The following is a 17976-nucleotide window of genomic DNA, read 5'->3' as shown; positions in this document are numbered from 1 at the left end:
TCTAAACCAATTGTCGGGCTCACCATGAGTTTGTGTTAAAGAAATGTTGCCCCCACCAAAAGTTCATATTGAGAGAGAGAGATTGTTGTACGTCTTAGTCCTTTACCGTATTGTACCGGTTGTAAAAGGGGGTGAATTTTTCATCGCCCAAAATGAATTGGTATCAGAGATTTTAGATGGTGTAAGCTTGTAAAGTCCAGTATTTCTCAAAAAGTAACCTTCGGGCCACACCATAGGATGATCCAAACCGTCCGTTTGATGGGCAACAATGTAAATGGGTTGTATATCAAAAGAATATTTCCATAAGATGATCCCAACCCTCCAATCTCTAGATGTTTCTATAATATTCATTCCCTCTTGTGATCAACCCGAAACTGACCCTATTTTATGGCGAAAGGTAGCCGTAAATTCCCAAAAATTGACCGGAGTTTGCACCGCACCGAAAGAGAGTAAAAAGACCATCTATAAGCAATTGTAGCAAATCCATTCATTCCCTCTGGGATGTGTCCCGATTATCGAAACAAGGAATCCCATTCCGATTCCATTGGAAATAGAATGGAAGAATTCAGATTTAAAATAATTAAAATCCAAAAAAAATTTCATTTCAAGCGGGGTGGAATCAGAATACCACCTCTTGGGGTGGGAAAGCTTTTTTCGATATCATACCCTCTAATTATGCTCTAGTGTTATTTTTCTCCCTTGATTCTGTTCAATTTTTGAACCAAACCCCCTAAAGGTTCCCATTAGAGAGGCCATAGAAATGACGTTGGAAGGTTGCCTCTTCTTTCTCATAAATCTGTGCATGTTCCGCATGCTTCAAGACCTGGATTATCTCATACTTTCAAATTCATTCAACAGTTTCTCCACATGGAGAAACTACTAGAAACGGAGGATAAAACACCGAGGAAGAGCCAGAGAATATAAAAAGCTCAGTTAGAAGATGATAGACCTCCTAGAACATTAGGGGCATCAAATTCACTCAAGCTATCTACCGAGACTGGTGTTTCCATTCCAAAGTCATTCCAATGAGCATGAAATCTGTTTCTTCACCATTGGTTTGCTCTCAGGTTGCTAGTACTTGGATCACTTGAGTCTTTTGTATTCCCTTCATAATGTGTCTCATGGATAGGGATGGTTTTCACATTTAAATGTATCATCTTTCTTTTCATTTAATAAACCGGTAGGGGTCCATGCCAAATCCCACCTAAAAAAACACTTTAAAACTCCGACACCAGATTCTAGCAACTCTTTCAAAGATCCCTGCCGGAAGCAAGTTGCCGTGAAGAGTTAATGATCACCTGGTGGAAAGATCTGGCAGTTGATGGTATCACAACTAAAAAGTTTTACTCACTCAAGATTTTTTTAAAGTTTAAAATTAGATGAGAATTTCAATTGACACTGATGCTTTTTTCATTAGTTTGGATTTAACATGAGATTGATGAACTATTTGTAAAACTCACATTTAATCTGGAGAATTTGCATTTAATTAGTAAAATCGAGATTTTTTAAAAGTTTAAAAATTGATGATTTGGTGGATGCTAATAAGAATAATAAGATGAATGATCTTGATCGCGGCAGTATGTATGGAATGGGCCTAATGAAAGAATAAAAAGAAATCCGTTCTAAATGGATTTTATAGTCAGCAAAAAGAGTCTCTCCCGATCGTGATTAAGATACAATTAGCAAAGCTTAAAAGCGAAAAGAAAAAGAAGAAGAAGAAGGAGAAATGGCCATTCTTATGAATATAATGGCGATATAAAATTTATACAAGAAGATATAAAGTAATTAAATTACAAGGATTTTTGGATCATTTCTCGAACTTCATCAATCACTAGCCAAGCCTTATGCCCCCCAATTACCTCTGCTCTCATTTCTCCATCTTTCCACAGCTGCACCAACCCATTTCCATTTATTTATTTCTCCTTTAATGCAATAGATAGAGACGTAAAATCGGCGGAAAACAAATTTTACGCCCATTTTCTACTTAAAAATGGGCGCAAATTTACTTTACGCATATTTTACGTCGAAAGAAACATAGCCCAAAAAAAAAAGAAAAAAAGAAGAAAAGAGAGATGCTTAACTCACCTGAATGGTTGGCATTTTCTGAGAAACAACCCATCATTGAAATAAAATAAGTAAAATCAGTAAAATGAAAGGCTAATAAATAGAATAAATCATATATGTACGTAAATAAGAAGATAATTTCTTGGGATATCCAACGTACAGAGATATTTCCACGCTTCACGAGAGCTTGAGAGACTTTATTCACATCCACGAAATAAAATTTGATTCTGTGAACAAACAAATGTAAAAATATGCAATTACAAAACTAGAACAACACTTGCAAAAGAAAACTAAGAAAAAGGAAAAAGAACGTCATAGTCCAAAAATGAAACTTAAACAAGTCGACGTTCAAAAGATAGAAGTGTTTATTATGTCCGGTCATGGTTTTAAATTTCGACTGAAATCCGGTGGAAACCCACACCGAAATTTGATGAGATGATGGGGGGATGGTGGGCATCCTGCAAGGTTGAATGGGCGGCGGATTTTATTATAGGGGAGAAACTCAGATTTGTGAAAAAGAGAATCAAAGAGTGGAATTCCCAAAGGTTAGGGGCAATTTATGAGAGGAAATTATGGTTACAAAATCGAATCAGGGACATTTCTTTGGCTGACGAGGAAATGTTAGCTTCAGAGGAGGATTTGTATGATCTGGGAAAAGTAAAGGAGGAACACAGAGTTCTTCTATTACATGAAGAAATATCTTGGAGGCAGAAGTCCAGAGTAAATTGGTTAAAAGAAGGTGATAAAAACACTGCTTACTTTCACAGCATTGCAAGTGCTAGGAGGCGGAACAATAGAAGGGTTAAGGGAACTTTATCTTTCAGCAAAGATGTGATTTCCAAGGAAATTGTGGATTATTACAGATCGTTATATTTTTCGGACGAATTAGTCAGGCCTAGACTAGATGAGGTGGTTTTTAAATCTCTTGATGAGAATTATAATTCGGTTTTAGAAAGGCCCTTTTCGGAGGAGGAGGTGAAGTGTGGGGTTTTTTCGATGAATCGTGACAAAGCTCCGGGGCCGGATGGTTTTTGCCTCGCTTTCTTCCATGCTTGTTGGGAGAGTGTGAAGGGAGATATATTGTTATTTTTTCGAGAATTTTTCGTTGGCATGGAGTTGGAAAGAGGAACCGGCGCCACTTTCATTGCTCTTTTGCCAAAAGTTAAAGGTGCTGTGAAAGTTTCTGACTTTAGGCCTATCAGTCTTGTGGGTTGTCTTTATAAGGTTTTGCTAAAAGTATTGGCGGATCGTATAAAGGTGGTCCTTCCTCTTATTATCTCCGAGAATCAGTGTGCTTTTGTTAGTCAGAGACAAATATTGGATTGCTCGTTGGTGGCAAATGAGATGGTGGATTGGATGGCAAAATCAGGTGAGGAAGGTGTTATTTGCAAATTGAACATGGAAAAAGCTTATGACAGAGTGGAATGGCACTGTTTAGATTATTTTCTTGAAAGGATGGGTTTCGGTATTAAGTGGAGGGGCTGGATTAGAAGTTGTTTATTTTCGGCCTGGTTCTCCATTCTTATTAATGGCTCTCCAAAAGATTTTTTCAAACCTTCGCGAGGTTTACGCCAAGGGGATCCTTTATCTCCCTTTCTTTTTGTGATTGTAGCTGAAGCTTTGAGTCTGCTGATGGAGAAAGGAAGATCGTTGGGTCTAGTATCAGGGGTCAAGTGTAGCCAGAATGGGATCGAGGTGTCGCATTTACAATTCGCAGACGATACTTTGCTTTTTAGCTCCCCTCAGGTCTCGAAGATTCTCAACCTTAAGGCGATTCTCCGATGTTATGAAATAGTAACAGGGCAAAGATCAAATTTCTCAAAATCAAGGTTGTATGCTGTGAATGTCGAAGAGGCAGAAGCCTCTAGCCTAGCCAATCTCATGGGTTGCCCATTGGAAAGGTTGCCTTCTTCTTATTTGGGCCTTCCTTTGGGGATGGGACGACCTCTCAAATGTGCATGGGATCCCATTGTGGAAAGAATCGAAAGAAGACTTGATACTTGGAAAAGGAATTTGGTCTCTAAAGGAGGAAGGTTAACCTTGATTAAGGCAGTTTTGTCTAATATTCCCATTTATCAGTTATCTTTATTTAAATGTCCTATGAAAGTTGTTAAGCGTATTGAACAGATTCAGAGAAGATTTTTGTGTGTGTGTGGGGGGGGGGGGTCGGAGAAGAAGAGGTCTTTGGTTTTAGTCAGCTGGGAAAATGTTTGCAAGCCAGTCAAAGGAGGAGGCCTTGGTATTAGAAGGATAAAGCATGTTAATCAAGCATTAATGGGGAAATGGTTGTGGAGGTTCTGGGAGGAGCAATCGAGACTATGGACTAAAATGATATCAGGAAAATATGGTGTTGCACCAGGTAACTGGGTTTCTTTAAACTGCTTTTGCAAACCTGGAGTGACAATTTGGAGGGATATTCTCCATTTAAGCTCCAGTTTCGATCGAGGTGTCAGATATAGAGTGTATTATGGAGACATGATTTCTTTTTGGTCCATGCGATGGTGCTCTATTTCCCCTTTAAAAGATTTATTCCCTGATCTTTTTTAGTTGCTGGTGATAAGTCAGCGTTAGTGAAAGATTGTTTTGAGAGAATAGCTGGTAAAGTTATCTGGAAACCTCTGTTTAGGAGGAACTTCTTTGATAGAGAAATGCCTTCGGTACTCAGTTTCTTTCAGGTCCTTGAACAGAATTACATCAGTTAATCAAGGGTGGATAAAAGGCTTTGGGTTTTAGATTCTTCCAATGGCAGCAAGGGTATGGAAAATCAAGGCTCCTCCCCGAGTTTGTTTTTTCGGCTAGTCAGCGATATGCGATCGGATCCAAACGGTGGACTTTCTGAGAAAGAGGAATATGCTAATTATTGATCATTGTGCTCTGTGTATCGAATCAGGGGAGTCGGTGGATCACATTTTCATCCATTGCAAAGTTGCTCGTGAGGTATGGGGCAGGATTTTAGCAAGGTTTGGAATGGATTGGGTTTTTTCCTTTCACTCTTAAAGATTTATTTGAAGGCTGGCCCTGTAATCCATGGAGGAAAAAAGGAAAGGCTTTATGGTGGCTCTCATTGATGGCCACATTGTGGGTTCTGTGGATCGAAAGGAATAATAGAGTCTTTGAAGGTAAAGCTAAACCTTCTTATTTTTTGTTTATCAAGGCTATTGCGTTAACTATCTCTTGGGCTAGGGCTCTTCCGCTTTTCCAATTTGTTTAGGCTTTCGAACTGTGGGAGGGTTGGAGAGTAGTCTGTAATAGTAAGGAAAATGTTGATGTTATTATTCAGGCCTGGCGTCCTCCCCCTGATCGGCTCTTAAAGTTAAATTTTGATGGATCTAGTCTGGGTAATCCTGGCCCAGCTGGGATAGGGGGTGTCCTGAGAGACTGCGCCGGAGAGGTCGTTAAGGCTTATTCTGGTCCGATTGGAACAGTAAATTCAAGTGAAGCAGAGGTAAGAGCAGTTCATCAAGGCTTTTTGTGTATGGAAAGGAATAGGTTAAGCAATTGCATTGTAGAGGGTGATTCGCTTAATGTTATAAGATGGCTCAGGGGCCCTTCGATTCCTCCGTGGAGATTTCTCTGTTTCTTTGATGAGATAAAAGATATATCGGAAGGGCTTTCGGTTTTATATCAGCATGCGAGAAGATCTGCTAATGCTATGGCAGATAAGTTGGCAAAAGATGGAGTTTCTAAGTAGGTTTTAGAGCTTTTTGATTTTTTACTGCCCTAAGTGTATAATTGCGGGTTTGTATCTGTGTCTTGGTTCTTGAAGGGAGACCTTCTCAGTCTTCTTTTAATGAATTCTGTTACCATTAAAAAAAAAAAAAAAAAAAACCGATAAGGTCATTTATTTCAGCTGAAATTTCGGAATTTTGGTCGAAATTTTGGTTTTTCCGAAATTTGACCAAAAAAATCTGTGTTTTTTTAATATTAAATTAATATTTCACCGAAATTTAATATTGAATTTGGGTTTTGTACCAGATTTCGACCAAATTTTCGAAATTTCAGGTCCGAAACCGAAACCGAAATTTTAAACCTTGTGTTCAGTTGAGAAAAATGTCCCTCATTGTACCATTATTAATGATAAAAACACTCCTATGTATTCGATAAAATAACGAACTTATCCTTATATAAAGTTTCAAGTGGCAATATTAGGAAGTCTGTTTAGAACAATCCTGACACAAGTGTGTCTTCATATCATTCACCCCGTTGAACAATTCACCACCACTTCTTTATGACTTATACTATGAGGACTAATTCAGTCTTACAAAATTTATGTCAGGACCCACTATACGTGCTAATGTGATCAGAACCATTGATTTGGTGGGCCACCACCATCCTGTCCATCTATACATGTTGTGTCTTAATTGGATGATCCTGAATTCCTGACAAAATGTTCACTGGATAATCAAGGAAACATGTTCTCCCAAATAAGTTTGTACTGCAAATTTCTTTCTTGCAGGAATCAATTAATCTGATCAACGGACTGGAGTTGTGGTTTGTGGTTTCTCACAAAATCAACGGTTCTGATCAACACATACATGGGTCATGTATGGGCCAGTATTGTAAGATTGTTTCCCTAAATCACATTAAGTGACAAAGAGTAGTTAAACAAAGATTAGTCTGTTGTGAGTGCCAATACTATTTTGAGATGATATGACCAGAAATTTGCATTAATTAGATGATCTCAGCCGTCCGATCTGCAAATGGCCAATTAAAAATGCCCTTTGATTGATCTTAATCGTTCATTTATAGGATCTAATGGCTAAAAATCAAAGGGAGGTAGAGAGATTCTTACTTGGGATGATACTCTGCGGCCAGTTTCTCCAATTTAGGCTTCAAATAGATGCATTTCCGGCACCAAGCGGCCATCCTAATCAATACAATTCGATTCTTGACAAAAATAAAACACTACAAAAGCATTCAAATCAATAATTCAAAAAAAAAAACCAAAACCCAGATCAAAAAATCTTACCAGTCGATGATTACAGGTTGGCAAAGTTCTTGGGCTTCAAGGAGGATCTGATCAAAGTGATCTGGTCCCGTGACTGCCTCCATCTCTACTGAAGTGGGTCTCGAAACTTCTTGCCAAAAGGCCTCTGCTTTTACCCCTCTTTTGGGCCTCTTTTTCTCTCTGTTTCTGTTATCTTTGCTGAAAGCTGAAGAGAACCCTAACCCATTAATGGATATTGAGCAGTTTCCATTAGATAATTGTGGGTCTTTTTGATGGAACTCTCGGCAGAGAAGATGAGAATTCGCGGCTAAAACTGACATTTTTCAGTTTCTCTTTTTAGAAATGGAGGAAAAGGTTTTATGATGTAGGGTTGTGGATGTTCAGCAAGAAAAGCTTTTGTGAGTATTGTAACGTCGATTGAAATGGTGGGTTTGTTCTTGATCTTGATGAGAGAGAGAGAGAGAGAGGTGGTTTTGTTTTTATTCTTCTGATTTTATATTGTGATCGTTTGTTCAGGAGGAAGAGAGAGATAGGCCAAGGAGAGCTTATCCGAAAGAAAAATGATTTTTGGCACCACATATATATACGTTTGTTAACCAAGGAAAATAACTCGTGGGATACATAAAATATCCAATGTCATAATCTTATTTTGAGTCAGCCCATGTGAGCGACCAAGATTGAATCCCATGACCGTTGATCCGATGGACATTCAAAAGGCCACCCACTAATTGTCCTGATTACAATGCCGAATGGACTTAGCAACGTAAGATTAAGATCTAACACATTCAGAACCCTAAATGTGGTTTGTAGATGAAGATCCTAGATCATCTGATCAAAGTGCGGCTAATAACTAATGGCAATTGGGCGAGGCATAGCGAACACGATTACATGCATACAGATAAAGTATAAAAGATTAATTAACACCTTCTCCAACAGCTTAAGCTTTTGGAGTGTTTCACATGGTATCAGAGCAAAGGCCCCGAGTTCAGACCTCCTTGGTGTCAAAAAAATCCACATGCAATGGTCAACCCAAAAGTGGGCCGGGGTCACATGTGCCTAGTATAGGCCAACCAAAAAAAAAGAAAAAAGAGGGGCCACACGTGATGGGGAGTGTTAAAGTATAAAAGATTATAACAAGTCAGAAGTTAGAGCGGTCCTACAGGGCATTAGGATAACTTAGGATAGCAACTTGGACAGGCTAACAGTGGAGGGTGACTCCTTAAATATCATTAGATGAATGGATGGATGGTAGTCACTCCCACCCTCGGAGATTCGCAGAGTTGATCAATGAGATTTATGACCATATAGATGGTCATCCTGTTCGGTTTCAGCATGTTAGTCATTCGGCAAATAACAAGTTATGTCTCCTAGTTAGTTAGAGATGATGTTATTAGGGCGAGCTTGGAGGTGGATGGGCAAATATTTGCTTTGTTTTATTGCTTCTTCCAATAGTGAGGTGGATCAGCTAGCCCCGAATTTTGGGTTAAGCCATACAGATCATGTCTATTTCATCCGCGGAATCCAACACTTACGTTGTTATTTGATCATCACTATTTTTCAATAACAAGATTGAACTGATGGCCTTCCTTTGCAGTTGATGAGCTTAACCACACTTCAAACACAGCTTGCTAGAAGAAGCAGAGGTGTAGAATCACAAAATGGACAGAAAAAGATGAAGTGCAACTACGCTGATTGTTGAACAAAATAAGATTAAACTGAAACTGAAGTGATGAAACAAGAAATTAAAAATAAAGAGATGGGATGAAATCTGGAGATACACTAGGGTTATTGACTGGTTAATGGACTCTAGCCCATGTAGGCTCACTACACCTGTCCATTATCTTATTGGGCTTATATTAGAACATACTAGGTTATACTGTATGAGAAATTATATGATGCCCGACCGTCAAAATATAAAGGGCGGAAGGAGACAAAAACTGCTGCCTTGGTTTTTGAACCAAGGAAAAGTAAAAAACGGTGCTTTCCCTTGGATTAAAAATCAAGGGAGATGCCTTTTATTTTGACGGTCGGGCATCATATAATTTCTCATACTATATACCTAACAGTTATTTGATCATCACTGTTTTAAATAACAAGATTGAATTGATAACCTTCCTTTGGAGTTGATGAGCTTAACCACATTTCAAAAACATTCAGCTTGCTAGAAGAAGCAGCTTTGAAGAATCACAAAATGGAATATAAATTTTTCGACAAAACAAACAAGGTGACAAAAAAGATCAAGTGCAACTACGGTGATTGTTAAACAAAAAAAGAATAAATTGAAACTGAAGTGATAAAACAAGAAATTAAAATTAAAGAGATGGGATGAAATCTGGATATCAGATTGCAAGGTTGATCATCATCTCACCAAATACAGAGATACTTAATCTGATCAAATAGAAATTTTCTGTAAACCAGTGTTTAAAAACGCGGATGTAATGCGGACAAGAAAAACCCTTGTCAACTCGGCACGGATGCGGCCAAAAACACAGTTGACGCGGTCATAACTCGGGAGAGTCAAGGGAGTTTTTATTGACTCTACAAGGCAAAACGCGGATGTGTGCGACACGGAACACGGAACACGGCCAAGAAAAATCCTTGTCGACTCGGGGGAGTTCCTTGTCATGTCAAGGAGTTTTTAAACACTGCTATAAACAACTATGATTAGTAGGGGTAAGATATCCTGTCCTGATTCCAAGGAAGCATCTGGTTTGCAGAAAACCCAACTAATAGATGTTGGAAACCAGACATCTGTTAATGCCTAGCTGGAAAACAAGCCTATTACATATAAATATAGATAATATATTAAGTCGGAATTCATAGAAAAGAAGCTCCATCTAGACATTGTGGTTGCGGGGATAGCTCAGTTGGGAGAGCGTCAGACTGAAGATCTGAAGGTCGCGTGTTCGATCCACGCTCACCGCATTTTACCAACATTTTATAAATGAGATTTGGGAAATGATGATATTATATTTGCTCATTTTTTTTTACTTGGGTCTGCCCCTCTAGTGTAAAAAAATAGTCATAAATATACTAGAGTGGGTTGTCTCATGTAAAACAGGGGACAAATATATCACTTCCTAGCTCTTCTATTCATTTGCCCTCCGATTCTTTCTTTCGGGTATTTGTCGATCCTAATAAAATAATATTAAAAAGATAATAAAAATAAAGAAATGATATCTACACCCCTCTAATTAGTAAAGTAAGTTTTAACTTGAAATTGGAAATATATCATGTTGAATGGCTTAACTTTAATGTTATCTCTTTGCCATTTCATTTTGTATTACATTAAGGTACCTTTGATTTGTATCCCTCATTTTTTAACAGCTGAGTAGATAAAGACAACAAAAAACAAAGGGTTATATCATCCTATGGTCCTTGTTTTGAGGGCACATAGGGGCTAAAAATGAATGGTAGATTACCCATTCATGTGGGACCGTTGTTCTTATTTGAGCCACATGAGAGTGCATCATATGCAAACTCAAGTTTTCCTTAATACCTAGACCCTAATATGTATGTGCTGGTGTGCCATAACCCAGACTCTGGGTTCAATGTGTTCAGTCGATAAGGAACCAAAGAATCAAGCCAATCTTACAATCAACTCCTATGTCTTTCGAGTTCAACTTTTGAAACAACCATTTTAACAAATAGAGTAGATTGACGGAGCCCAATGAGCATACTCAGAGTACGAGCATGCTAGACGAGCGAGCAAAACCTATGGCTTGAAAAGAAGAAATGCAAGAATGATAATCGGCGAACAAGATACCTGGGCACCTTGAACTAGAGTACGAATGATAAATGTGGAAAGAAAATGACTAAAGACTAAAGTCCTTGGAGCTGCCGAGAAGTACAAGTAAAGGCTCCGGTATTAATGAGACGCTTCTCGTAATAGCAGCAAGGTTGACGTCAATTGACTGGTGTCTCTAGTCTAAGCATATTAGTTGACTTCTTCTGATTGAGACCGTATAGGGGCGACTACCAATTATACGGTATTTAAAGGAAGGCAAATGATATTTCTATACACCTTAGTTTTTTAAGTTACTTCCTTTTTGAAGAAGCCCATTGCAAAACGTTTGCACCCCTTCCCTCCCCTCCCAATATTAACATGGCCACCCCCCTCAGGTCATTCAAGCACTAGAGTGGGGCTACAGTAGCTAAAGGGACCGAATTTACCATCACCCTTTTTTTAGGAGGTCCCATCACACTCAGAAATGAGACAGTGGGGGACATTGTCCTCTTCGAAGAACTAAATTTCTCCCATTTTCAACTGAAAATGTGTAATGGGTCTAAGCCGCAGCTCCTCGTGATTTGAGGACTTTTTCCATGTGTGCCCTACTGTAGTTGTTAGGGCAAACAATATAGATACTCACATGGCAGCAATTGAATGTAGTTCCTGATCATTAGGGACTTGCTCCCAGTTTCTTGTGATTTCAGCATGGGAATTGGTATTTTTACTCCTTTCTTTTGACATTGGCTGCCCATTCTTCACACTTCTCTTGTTAGCAGTGTAGTTACAAGCACCCTATAAATTGCTTATTGTTAAAGTTGGAAATCATATAGACAGCCCCCCTCTAGCGTAAAAGAGTAATCATAAATACACTACGAATGTGTAGAAATCAATTTCAAGTGTGGGCCGATAAATCCCCGATAGATTCTTTTATATCAATACAAGGAAATATCATCTTCCTTTGAATGCACAACTAGCCGTTACTAATAGAAAAGGCGGTAAACTGTGTTTCTAGAAGATAATTTGAAATGCGTTGAAAATGGACGCAACGCTAAAATATGAAAACAAAAAAATTAATGAAACAAATGCAGTGGCTATAATTTGAATTATTAGCTAAAATAGGATTTTTTTGAAAATCAATTTTGATTCGCATATAATCTAGGTCAAGATCTCTTCTTATCTTTATCAGCCAAAGATGGAAATGGTGATGAGTATTATTCTAAAATATGGTGTAAATTTTAATAGTGAGAGGCGTGCAAAATGCGCGATCCGCAACCCATCCACGTAATCAATATTTACAGAAACAATGCATACATCCCACACTTGCAATGCACGTGGAGAGCCGAGCGATGATCGATGGCATGAATAGCATGAGGCCATTTTAGGAAAGACTATTGATATTTGCACTACCATGTTTTGATAATGAGACTAACTCACCATGTCTTTTCCTTCTTAATTGGCTGCTGAGAGCTTTTTGGTAATTGTAATAGCTTTTGACGGCTGGTTAAATAATAAAAGACAAGGTGATCAGTTCTCCTCATTTTCAACTAATGGTAGCTAGTTTGAATATCAAAAGCCTTTAGAAAATTTCATATGATTTTATTTTGTTTTTGTCAATGTGGGATCAGGTGGGGTGGGAATGAAGGATGATACTATGAGATATTAGGGTCATAGTGCTCATAAGGCACCCTATGACTATGCCCACCAATCCAGCCTCATCATAATCCAAACTATGGAGATATCTTATCCTAAAGATTGCACTGATTAAATAATCCTAGCCCTCCTATCTAATGACTTGTATGTTGACCCTCCATTTGCAGTCATCCGGGGAGAAGAGGGGGTGAATAAACAAGAAATAACAGACGATTAAAATAGCCTTAAGGGCCATCCAAATTGCCACTCACACCAACTGAGTAAATCCTAACCAAAAAAGAAAAAGAAAAAAACTGCAGTACGCATGCGTCTCCCTTTTAACGTGATTTGACGTCAAAAAGCGTTTAAATTTCCTACTGTTCATGTTATAAGGGGGCGCATGCCTACTGCAGGGGGGTGTGAGAATATCATCGCCCAAAGAAAAATGAGCAAGAGAGTCCAAGTTCAAAGAACAATAGGCTATTTAATTTAATGATTAGGATTGTCCGAAGATAATACTATTCTTGAACTGAGCTCCCAACGTGGACAGTCTGGTTTTTCACACGTATTAATATGCCAAGTGTATCTTCGTCACACCATACTGTAGTCATTTTATTTGGTGGGTCCCCCGCCCGAATGTGTTAAAAAAAGAAAAAAAATTTGCAGGGTTTTATCATATCACAGAAGACATATAAAACCCAAATGGGCCGTTTCTCACGTGTCCCGAAAAAGAGAAGAGTCACAGTCATGGTGTTATGTAATATCCATCAGAACTAGGAAAACTTTTAATTCTAAGGACTAATAGTAAAAAGAGAATTGAAAAGAACCCACAAAATCTGTCAAATATCAAAACCCACAATCTATAATTTTATTATTATGAAAACAATACTTGATCAAGGGCTGAATTCACTGTTGTATGGCTTGTTTAGATCGATTAAACTATTGATAGATCTAGCCTTCACCATCCCAATCTTAGTCCTCTTCTTTGTAATCAGCTTCTCTTGTTCTCCTTCTTCTTCATCTTTCACTTCTATTACCACATTCTTCTTCTCTACTATTCTAGAATTATCTTTATCTTTGTTCTTGTTTGATGTAGTAATAGTGGAATCGGGCCCACGAACACTGCTCATACTTCTCACCCTTCCTTTTCCTAAATGGTGTTCACAAAGAGAATAACCAACAAGGGTTTGTTGGCAACACCTCCAACCTCTCCCATTAACACGACTGCACCTAGATCCCTCCATTAAATCACCATTATCAGTACTCCTTTTTGCCCTTTTCACAAGCTTCTTCTTAGCTCTAACACACACAACCTCATCTGATTCTGTTTCTTCTTCTTCGTTTTCATCTTCTTCTGAATCGATTTCTCCTTCTTCTAAGATTTTCTTCTTCTTTTGCACTCTCGTTTTCAACTTAATTGCCTTCTCTTTCTCTATTGCCTTGATCTCTTTGTTTATTATCTTTTCTTCTTCTTTTTCTTTTCCTCCTTGTCCCCATCCCAAGCTCCCTCTTCTTTTCTTCAATGGAAACGCTTTCTCGCTTTCCCCCCATGTCCCAACAACTGAAACAAGAAGAAAAACAATGGTAATTCAGTAGAATAGGTGGCCATTAATAAGGGTTATTCTTTTGAAAGATAAACACATACCTTGATGAGGAGAAGGTGAAACAAGTTTAAGCCCAGATCCAGCTTTTGCACCAGAGCTGCTCCCAATGCTTTAAGGCACCCAAATACCACAATACCAACACAGAAAATAAACCAACGGAAAAAATAAAGATCAGATAGAGCACATCACACCTAGGCCTATTATAGCTGGATTACTCCCTCGTGCTAAAATGCACCCCCTGAGGCTAGTTAGTCCACAAGCAACGAACCAGCTACATCAATTTATTTGTTTATTTATTTATTAAATGGTAATCACAGAGAGAGAGAGAGAGAGAGAGAGAGAGAGAGAGAGAGAGAGAGAGATTTTTTAATCCAACACAAAGAAATGAATGTATGGATGAGATAGAGAAGACTAAGGAGAGATCTGAGAGAGGACTATACTCTAAAGATAGAACATTGGGGTTACTGTTTTAGCCGTGGAGATTTGCATACAAAAGAAATAGAGATTCTTTTTTCCTTTTTTACCTTTTGCTACTCTTTCCTGCATCCACTTTTTCCTTTCCTTTTCCTTTCAAAGCCTGCACATTTAAAAAAAAAAAAAGGACCCCATGAAATCACACACTCCTCCCACGTTTCAATCTTAATCATCTTGTAGAAACAAAATTATTGCACCTACAGAATCTGAGGTGAGATGAGTGGGGCTTCTATTGGAAGAAAAATAGGTAACCAGAAAAATAAACATGAAGACAAAAAAGATGGGATAGAGATTTGAATACTCACCTCCACCTGGCTAACATGTGGGACCATGCAAGCTTGTTTCTTTGTCTCAGAATCTGTAATAATACATGCGTTTCTTCTTTTCCTAATCATCATTTTCTGAAGATTCACAGATGGGTTTTTTTTATCTTTCTCTTTAGATCTTTCATGGTGGATTTCAAGATCCCTTTTTTGGTGCAAGCCATGGGTTCTCCTTTCTTGATCTCTTTGTTGCAATGAAAGACTAGTATAAGAAGGGAGATATGAAGTGAGAGGGAATCTTTTTCGGATTCTCATGGATGAAGAGAAACAGCAGAGATACTGAAGAAGATGAAGAGAGAAAAGGGTCTTTCTCTCTGTCTCTCTGCAGACTAGATTTGGGCTTGAACATTAGAGAGTGCAAGAAACCCCCCTTAAAAAGGAATAGGATGCTCTCTTTCTCTCTCTGTCTCTCCGGTTTTTGTGGTGTATTTCATTTATTTAGGGGTCTCTTACATGCATTGGGTTTGTTTTGCTGTAACTTCGCACGTGTGGTTCCAAGTTATAGCATGTATGTGAGATTTCGAGTCTGTATTTTTCAAAAAGTACTGTCTGGCCCCACCGTAGGATAGTCCAAACCGTCCATTGGTAGGCCACAACTAAAATAGGTTGTCCCAGAAAAATCATTTCCGAATCTAGCTCTCCCATCTATAGAGGAACTGCTTATTATGGAAACCTTCGTAGATTTGACTTTGGAGGGTTGGGATCAACCTATGGAATTGATTTTTGGGGCACAACCTATTTACTCTGTGGCCCTTCAAATGGATGGTTTGGACCCTATGCTGTAGGTTGTACAACACCAATTTAAAAAATATTGGACTATATAAGCTTACAGCATATAAAAAATAGTGAGATCTCGAGCGTAAAATAAAGGACTTTTTTTTCCCACCTATCTCCCAGGGTATTTTTTCTCCCACATAACTCCCGGGAACAAAAAAAACCTGGGAACCATACAAAGCATTAGCATTTATCCGTCGAAGCTTAATGGATCAAGGGCTTAGAATCATTCGATGAATGTGATTGTTGTAGGACGTGGCACTACCAACTATCCCAAAACTAATTGGTGATGGGGAAAGTGCGACTATTATCTTTATTGAGTTGCACCACGATGGTGTTGAGGGCACACGGGCCTAGGACTACTCGTCCTACCTCCGATCTGGGTCGAAGCGCCCAAGCCCAAGCCTAGGACCATGTGACCAGACTCCCATCCAAGTCCCAAGGGGCTCTACTGGCACTCAAGCCTAGACCACACGGCCAACCTCCGATCTGGGTCTAGTGCCCAAGCCAACAACTTGAATGCCATTAAGATCAACAGAGCCATTCATGTAGAGGGGGCAGAAGTGAGACCAACTAGTGTTTTTTACGAAAGAGCCTAAAGTGTCATTTACAAAGGGCTCTAGAGTTTTCTGATTCTTGGGTGTGCCATGGCTGGGCTCAAACAGAATTAGACGGGTTTAACCCTATTTTTTGCTAGGGTTGGGTTGACATTTCCTCATTGGGTTGGGTTTAGGGGTGGCAAAATTGGCCGAGCCGAACCGGAACCGAGCTACACCGAACCGAAAATTCAGTTTTGGTTTGGTTAAACCAAACCGATTCAAATTTCAGTTTGGTTTGGTTTGGGGATCAAACCGAACCGAAACCGAATATCTCCAATAATTATGAGTAAGGGGTGGTAAAATTGGCAGAACCGAACCGAAAATTCGATTTTGGTTCAGTTTCGGTTTGGTTTTACCAAACCGATTCAAATTTCGGTTCGGTTCAGTTTGAGGGTCAAACCGAACCGAAACCGAACCATTGCCACCCCTAGTTGGGTTAGGGTTATGGAAAAAGCCAACCTAATTTAATTTCGGATTAGGTTAGGGTTGAGGCACCGGACAACACGACCCAAAATATGCCTGAGCCCGTGATCTAATTTTATCACGATTTTTAAAATTTTAAGATTGTGGTTTTTTTTTTGTAAATTTTTTAATTTTTTCCCTAGGCCAATGCGACCCAACCCAGACTGATTTATAACACCCTGACCTTTCATTAGGTCCTTTTAAGAAAACTCAAATCATCCATGACTCATTCCCTATTCGTTTTGGATTTTGAGAATGGATTTTTCAGTCGAAATCTGATTATTGGACTCAAAATTGACTTTAATTTTGACTCCAATTGTCAGGTTTTGCCCTCAAAATAGATTCTCAAAATCTAAAAGGAACTGGAACTTCTGTCGTCTATCTAATTTTAAGTAATTCAGTGCACGGCCAAGATTGCCTGAATATCTGATAGAGCAAATATGGACAGTGGAGCCCACAATACGAACAATTTATAAGTCCCACACGCGGTAATATCGAAGATTGAAAATCCTGCCAAAAATCTTGGGCCCACTGCTGAAAAATGGGGCCCACGTGGAGTAGAGTTTCACGCTCACACCTACTTTTCACAGCGGAAAATAATCTGGAAATCTGTACGCAATCCAGAAAAGGAAAGGATATTATGAATGTAAAATCTCGTCGTGCACGTTTACTCGGATTCAAAATATCGAGAGAAATTGAGAATCCGACGAGTTAGTTACCCGAGACGAGGAATCGACGGCCGTCCAAAACAGTGTAGGAGTCGTGACCCCTCGGAAGCTACACTAGTCCAAATTTAACACTTTTGTTATCTATCACTCTGGATTGCAAGATACGTACCAAAAGTGTAAGACCACCACAGAAAGAAACTACCTCAATACAAAGTACAACAATCCCATTCTCTCCCAAATCACATGGATTTTAAGAGATTGAGTAGTAACACACCTTATTTACACATCTAGAATCCAAGTTTTAGCATTTAAAATTTATGTTGCGGCTTGACTCAGATGCTCAAAGGAGTCACATAGAAGTGGTTGACTGAGTGATTTGCAGTCAAAGAAGTCGGTTGGAAATACCTGCATTCTTAATTTTGAGGAAACCCTTCGATACTTAGGTCAGACGAGGCAACAAACGAGCTAAGCGCTAGGAAAGAGAAGTGCTCGGAGCATGAGTGGTTGGTCTCGCATATCTAAATGGTAGTACTCGAACCGTCTGCTTGGAGTGTAGGTTTCCCTTATATAGGCAGAGATGTTTCGTGACTTATGGGGCGAAGGTGGCGTGGCACCAGAGCAATCGCTAGCACTGGTGCCTATATCGGTTTTACGGGGTTGTTCAGGTGTTCCATGCAAAGGGCATGATTGGCGATGCGATG

General features: G+C 39.0%; 2 protein-coding genes and 1 non-coding gene across 3 annotated transcripts; 1 reads left to right on the top strand and 2 right to left on the bottom strand.

Moving 5' to 3' along the window:
- Window positions 1-1616: 1616 nt before the first annotated feature.
- Window positions 1617-7563, bottom strand: LOC143863849 (thioredoxin-like 3-1, chloroplastic). The gene is made up of 5 exons (XM_077374629.1): window positions 7034-7563; window positions 6857-6931; window positions 2225-2291; window positions 2086-2103; window positions 1617-1889 (listed from the first exon to the last, which is right to left on the bottom strand). The coding sequence occupies exons 1-5, from the start codon at window positions 7330-7332 to the stop codon at window positions 1791-1793; spliced, it is 558 nt and encodes a 185-aa protein (XP_077230744.1). The 5' UTR covers window positions 7333-7563; the 3' UTR covers window positions 1617-1790.
- Window positions 7564-9864: 2301 nt separating this feature from the next.
- On the top strand, window positions 9865-9937 carry TRNAF-GAA (transfer RNA phenylalanine (anticodon GAA)). Its single transcript has one exon. It is a non-coding gene; the product is annotated as a tRNA-Phe (tRNA).
- A 3238-nt stretch (window positions 9938-13175) lies between these two features.
- On the bottom strand, window positions 13176-15226 carry LOC143864053 (uncharacterized). The gene is made up of 4 exons (XM_077374871.1): window positions 14755-15226; window positions 14500-14552; window positions 14017-14084; window positions 13176-13932 (listed from the first exon to the last, which is right to left on the bottom strand). The coding sequence occupies exons 1-4, from the start codon at window positions 15025-15027 to the stop codon at window positions 13265-13267; spliced, it is 1062 nt and encodes a 353-aa protein (XP_077230986.1). The 5' UTR covers window positions 15028-15226; the 3' UTR covers window positions 13176-13264.
- Between the last annotated feature and the right edge of the window lie 2750 nt (window positions 15227-17976).

The sequence above is a fragment of the Tasmannia lanceolata genome, unplaced genomic scaffold (genome assembly GCF_043159265.1).
Source record: "Tasmannia lanceolata isolate RefF3 unplaced genomic scaffold, GAP_Taslan_0.1 ptg000044l, whole genome shotgun sequence".
Classification (NCBI taxonomy): Eukaryota; Viridiplantae; Streptophyta; class Magnoliopsida; order Canellales; family Winteraceae; genus Tasmannia; species Tasmannia lanceolata.
The sequence above is the reverse complement of the archived record's forward strand: the minus strand, read 5'-3'. Positions and strand labels throughout refer to the sequence as shown.

What these genes read in the sequence shown, in the direction of transcription:
- LOC143863849 (XM_077374629.1), bottom strand. Translation starts at nt 7,332, where the DNA reads ATGTCAGTTTTAGCCGCGAATTCTCATCTTCTCTGCCGAGAGTTCCAT. An exon ending in CAACCTGTAATCATCGACTG is followed by an intron (nt 6,932 to 7,033) that starts GTAAGATTTTTT and finishes TGTATTGATTAG; the next exon opens with GATGGCCGCTTGGTGCCGGA. An exon ending in GCCGCAGAGTATCATCCCAA is followed by an intron (nt 2,292 to 6,856) that starts GTAAGAATCTCT and finishes GTTTGTTCACAG; the next exon opens with AATCAAATTTTATTTCGTGG.
- LOC143864053 (XM_077374871.1), bottom strand. Translation starts at nt 15,027, where the DNA reads ATGAGAATCCGAAAAAGATTCCCTCTCACTTCATATCTCCCTTCTTAT. An exon ending in CACATGTTAGCCAGGTGGAG is followed by an intron (nt 14,553 to 14,754) that starts GTGAGTATTCAA and finishes TTAAATGTGCAG; the next exon opens with GCTTTGAAAGGAAAAGGAAA. An exon ending in GCAGGAAAGAGTAGCAAAAG is followed by an intron (nt 14,085 to 14,499) that starts GTAAAAAAGGAA and finishes GGTGCCTTAAAG; the next exon opens with CATTGGGAGCAGCTCTGGTG.